This window comes from Solanum dulcamara, chromosome 8 (assembly GCF_947179165.1).
Source record: "Solanum dulcamara chromosome 8, daSolDulc1.2, whole genome shotgun sequence".
NCBI lineage: Eukaryota > Viridiplantae > Streptophyta > Magnoliopsida > Solanales > Solanaceae > Solanum > Solanum dulcamara.
Window position 1 is genome coordinate 35,854,298 of NC_077244.1, and position 6,268 is coordinate 35,860,565.

The window sequence follows — 6,268 nt, forward strand, 5'->3', positions numbered from 1 at the left end:
ACTCGCATCTCATGGACAAGCTCGGTATGAAAAAGATTAAGAAGGCGAAGATGAAATGAACGATCTCGATCCATGGAAATTGGAAGTTTCATATACTTGTTCTTCAATTTAGCTATGTTTTAATGTAGCTTAGTTGAATAGGACTAGTGTAGGTTTTCTTCTTGTATTGACATGGAAGGGGAGAGTCTCCCTCATTTACGTTTTTCTTAGTTTTATTGTATTGAGAGGAGTCCTCTCATAGGTTTATCGATTTCCATCTACCAATGGAGAGGAGCTGGCCGATCTTAGTAGGTCGGCTGACTTCTGAACCATCTTAAGTTCGGAGGTAAGGTTTATGTCCCCCTTTGTGTATTTTATTATTTTTATTATTTTATTTATGTTAAGGCTTGGGGGTGCTGCTCAACAAAAAAAAAAAAAGTTAAACAAGGTGATGAATTACATCTAATGTCGAATGGAGCGTACTTTGCTGCGGATCCTTTGGCCTTGGCTTTTTGCCATTTCAGACACCTACAATCTCTCACCAGGTGCTATGGTTCAAAGTCAAAAAGAATATTTATTCAGGCTTCCAGGATGGAGTAGAAATCCTCCGTATTCCTTGAGATGTAACTGCGAACATCTTGCATTGAATATTTTCATTGTCTCAGCTTACAGGTATATCTACTAGCCAGAGCTATTTGGCTGCTGCTGCTGTTCTTCACATTGTTGCTAATCACCAGGTATGTGATGATCTTTGGCTGGTCTAATCCTCATATATGGTATGTGTAATTTTTCTGTATTTAAAATTTTCTTTGCTTTTACAGGAAGTGAAGTAAAGTTGTCAAATTGATGATCACCTGCAAAATCAAAAGCATAGTTAGTTAAAAAATCAGCCAGTCCATTTCCTTCTCTCAAAACATGCTCCACCCTCACTTCCTTATCCCTCCTATGCCTTGAGATGTCATTTATGATCATTGATATACTCCATGGAGCCTCCCACTGCCCAGTTAAGATCATTTTCATAGTCAATGAGTCTGTTTCCAACACCACTGGCAGCATTGTGTGTGTAACACAGTATAGAAGACCTTCATGTATTGCCCTTGCTTCTGCTATCAAGCTCGAACCATCTGGTACAAGCTGCATTGGTGTTCATAACAAGCATGGTACAAGCTGCTGCATTATATACCAAGCTAACTTAAATAGAGAAAATGCAACTACAAAGAAAAATCCAATATAAGTCGAGCTTAGCAAAACGCACAGGCATAAAGTACAACTCTCTCCCAGCAAACTACAACACACTACAAGAGTGCAATCCTCATATATCACAATTTCATTACTCACACAAAACATTCATCATCATACAATCACATTAAAAAAAAAAAATTAGAGTGCGGCGTACCTTGAGAATGTGACAAAGGGTTAGAAAATCAATGGCGGACGAAGGAGACGAGATACAGACGACGAAGCTGAAGACGAAAAAGATGAAGCTTCAGAGAAATTGTTGGTGCTTAGTATCAATTTGGTGAATCTCAGAGTTGCCGCTTCCGATGAGAATGGAGAAAGAGAGATCGAGCCATTTGGAATTTGGGAATTTTGTGAATGAAATGCTTTGGCTGTAGAGAATGTTGGTGAATCTTAGAATAAAAAGTATTTTCTTTATTTAATGAAATGAAATAAAAAATGATGGTAGGAATACTAATACTTCTGTTATCTAACTTATTGCCGCTAATAATTGATTATCAAACATAATTTAGCGGGCAATTATATTATTGCCACTAAATAATTGCCGCTAAAAGTGATTTTTGTAGTAGGGAGAGAGAAGTAAATACAATGACACCAACTTACTAGTAAGTCAAATCAATAATAATAAAAAAATTACATCTCATATATCATGTTCTACTGATTTATTTCAGTGCACGGAAAATAAAAATACAATTTCGTGGACCGCTTAATTGAGTTTGAACTCATTGACCATCTCCAACTTGACCTACATCTCGATCGGGCTATGAAGTAATCTGGATAACCAACACTTCTTCATTCTAATCAGTATGGCAAAGATTCCATAGCAAGGGAGATGGAGAATACCAACAGCAAAGTACCTGCAATTTCGACATATGTGTGAAAACATGAAGAGCACAAATAAGCTCATCAACTTATCTGCATATACTAATCTGCCCATCTCTATATTGTTTGAAACTACAGATGCATTTATAGAAGGTATACAATTGTGAGAAAAGTATTTCCTTTCCTAAGATGTCTTCTTGTATGATAATTATCTTATGGGAAACTCAAAGTCATCAATCAGTTTTGCAATGTATTGGAACAAGAAACTGGAAAACCTACAAATAGATGTAAGATGTCACGTCGTGTTGGATGTTGCATCTGTTACTGCTATAGTTTTCTAGAATATTAATTAATTGTTTAGTTGTAGAAGGAGCCTAATAGTTGATTTTAGTAGAATATTCAGTTTCTTATTAGTTTTAGTAAGATTTTAATACTTTCGTTGTAGGAGGAGACAACTAATTTGTTTATGTGGGTGGCTATATAAAGGCCTATGATTAATGAAATTTATAAGACACAATTTTTTATCCATATCTTCAACCTTGGTACTTATTTCCATCTTCAAAAATCATCACACGTCATGTAAAAAGTTCTTATGAGGTTACACACATACCAAACGGGAGCATATTGAGATGACAAATCTAGAAAGGGATACGGCCACCTGTTGCAACAGAAGTTAACAGCTTTTTAGTAAAAAGCATACGCCTTAGATGAGTCAGGTGTCCTATAAGAACAAACAACCATGATCAAATGCAAATATACCTCAACGAGACAAAAATATGGAGGATCCACTGGAAAATGACAAACAGGCATGTCCAAAGAACAAAATATGCTATCCGGAAGAAAGGGAACCACTGAAAAGGAAGTAAGAACGAATATTAACCATGCTTAGATATGGATAACATGTAAAGCTTAGACAGTAGGGAACTTCAAACTTACTAGACGATTTAGAAATGCATCACCTAGAAGGCAAATAGCATTGACAGAATGCATACAAACAGCCAGCTGTGCAGTAACACAGACTATCAGATTAGGCAGAGGCAGATGCATTTAGTATATAATACAACTGAAAATGAGCTTAAGATTACAACAGTTGGATAGCAATGCATAACTGCGCCAAAAATCTGGTCCTTGCAATAAACTCCATATCATTATGAAGAATGTTCAAGCTTGATACCATTAACACTAGCCCAGATGAGCCATGAATTGAAGCAAAGCATCAAAGATACGAGACAAATCAAGCAAAAATTACGGAACTAAAACAAGAGTTAGATAAGAAAGTAAAAGTTCTCTTACTTACAAAATGTAATTTGTAGTTTTTGTCAGTAAGGAATGGATAGATAACGAGCCAAAAGACACAATCTGTAAGCACAACGGCACCTGCAGTCATCTACATATTATTTGGGGTAGGAAGAAAAATTAGCCAAGTATCCATAAAATGCAGCATGAATAGTACTAAACAACCTCTATGACAAACAACACTAACTAGTGGCGACTTTGCAGCCTGCAGGATGCCTACCAAGGCCTAAATATGTTAGACTAGACTGGAAAGAACTAAATAATCAGCATTTGTGACAAACGTGAGAAATTATAGAAGATTTAGATATTCTATATACCACATGGGAGTAGATAGACTATCTGCATCTTTACCTTCAACAGCAAAGAGGAATGAAAGAAAAAGAAACCGACTGACTGGTTTATAACTTGCGAACAAAGAGAACATGCCTGGAAGATTATTTGCAAGGCAAGGCCCCAAGGATCATGTGGCTCGCCATGGGAATTCAAGCCATTGGATACAATAAGTATGCTTGCATTTTCAGGAAGTGGAGCAGTGTAAGTGCCTCTCTCTGTATCAACACCATCAACGGTCGCACTACTACCTCCCTTGCGAGATTGGAGACAGCCACGGATGGACAGTGAAGATCCTAGCTAGTAAATTTAGCTGAGAACATTACCAACTTATATAAGAAATACAATAATCAGAAAATAAAAGGGACGTGGACAGACATGACGTGCAGTGTGAATAACAAATTCTTTAGCTGTTTACTGAAGGATAATTAATAAATAGTCTGCCTTGCAGGGCGAGGGAAACAGAGTATTTATTCCTCCGTATTCCATCTTTTCCCACTTGTCCATTCTCAAAAATGTGTATACATGAACCAAACTGGGGACACAATTAAAGATGATCATAGATGAGTAACTTACCCCAAAGTAGACCGTAACCAAGGTGAATGTCCATCTGTTCAGAACAAAAAGAGCATTGAAAAACAAAAGACAAGATGGATCATATTTCAATCAAGAAAATAGCTTGTTAAAATAAATGGAAGTCGAAAGTGAATTTTATTAGACATTGTTATCTTTAGATTTTGAAGTTACTGTTGTTGAACTATTGAGTTTCTAGTGAGGTCGTTTGTGTATTAATGGGAAATAATTGACATCATAGCAAGTTCAAATCCTGAATAAACATGTTCAAACCCTGGATCCTTTTCTGATTAACATCCACAGAGTAAACACAAAACAAATTAATGCCAAGATGAAATGTGGAGCTAAAAAACATGGGAATATCCTTACTGGGTATAGAAATAAAGTATGTGCACGCCGTGGAGAACTACATCTGCAATGAGTAAAGACAGAAGTAGGGAGAAGGCAATTAGTCTATAAGCAAGCAGCCAATTAGGATGGACTGCTTTATAACATGTCTTCCAAACATCATCTTTGTACAAAAATCCTGCTTTCTTTTGCCCATTTTCTCTTCGCTGGCTTCTCGACTTTGAAGAACCTTCATACTTCCATATAAGAAGAACTGATACCACCATAGCTGCTAATATCAATATTGCACATATTAAGAATCTCCAGTTCAGCCAATAACTTGGAGTTGTTGTATCGATTGTCATAATTGGTGGCCAAGTATGAATTGAAGATCCTGTTAAAAAGATCATCGTAATTAAGTATCGGTGGCCAAGTATGATTTACCAAAAGCTTGATAGTTTCATATTGCAGAGGCTATTGGCTATCACAAGAACTCGAAAAAATTCAGACAGAAAATGTAATTTCTCAAATTGATCAAGAAATCATACTATTGTTGAAATGTAACTTCTCTTTCCCATTTTCTGCACAATAAAAGGAAAGTACTTCCACTTTCCAACTTAAAACAGGAACTCTTTATGAAACTGAGTTCTAGTAGATCTTTAACGAAGTGTTTTTGTAACAGTATTTAGGAATTTAAATTCATTAGTTATTGAAAGAAATTGAATATCTATATTCTATTACCATGAACTAGAGGACAGAGCCACGGTATTGCAAGGGGTTTCAAAAAATTACATTGTATATATGAGGTCAAAAGTATTTTTTTTATGAATATATAATAAATGTTGATCCCTATAGTTTCTTCGTGTGTTTAGCTCCTTAAATTCTAAGCCCCTTAATGAACTCAATGCAGGTAGACACTAAGGCATTCACTCTATAAAATATTTTCTTCTAGCTCAAGGAGGCTAGAATATATTCTTCAGATTGGAGACAATATTGGCGATTGAGTACTATAAAGAACATTAAAAAAAAATGGAACAGTAAAAGCTTTTCCAAGATTCGTAATAGCATAATATGAGACAGAATTCTATTAAGAAGATAATGATGCTCATCTCCAAAAGAATACTAACAAAATTACACAAAAATAGTACACCATTAACCAAACACTAAAGATGAACAAGAACAATATGAACAAACAGTAGAGCTTACCCAGAAAAGTTCCTTCAAGAATCAACAAGAAACTGCCATTCTTGTCATTATTTACTTTTCTTAGCTGAAAATGTTTCTATTTTTTTGTGTTGACAAAGGACATGAGACCAGAGGGGTGAAATATGTGTGGTTTCAATTGGGAAATGGGTTAGTGGAAGATTAAAGTGATGGGTCCAGGGAAGTTGTATAATACAGAAATGAGATGAATCACAAAAAACAACCACGTGGATGTCAATCTGGACCAATACAAAAGTTTTGCCCAAACAAAAACACGCAATTCCGTTCCCTACGTCTCCTATTTCCTTCTAAGCTACTTTGTCAAATAATTAATCTCTATTTTAATTTATTTGTTTTCCTTTTTCTCAAAACACACTTTCTTTTTTGGTCTTAGTTACTGGTTTCATCTGACGCTCAATATATACATTAAAGCTTGACTAATGAGGAATAATTTCATTTATTATATAAATATTTTATATTATTAATTATTATAATTTAT

General features: G+C 35.4%; 1 protein-coding gene across 1 annotated transcript; it reads right to left on the reverse strand.

The window, feature by feature from the left end:
- Window positions 1–1,817: 1,817 nt before the first annotated feature.
- Window positions 1,818–5,982, reverse strand: LOC129898657 (uncharacterized). Its single transcript, XM_055973282.1, has 9 exons — window positions 5,773–5,982; window positions 4,609–4,960; window positions 4,243–4,276; window positions 3,763–3,966; window positions 3,338–3,427; window positions 2,977–3,042; window positions 2,800–2,891; window positions 2,651–2,698; window positions 1,818–2,075 (listed from the first exon to the last, which is right to left on the reverse strand). Exons 2-9 carry the CDS (start codon window positions 4,929–4,931, stop codon window positions 1,964–1,966), a joined length of 969 nt encoding a protein of 322 aa, XP_055829257.1. The 5' UTR covers window positions 4,932–4,960; window positions 5,773–5,982; the 3' UTR covers window positions 1,818–1,963.
- Window positions 5,983–6,268: the final 286 nt, after the last annotated feature.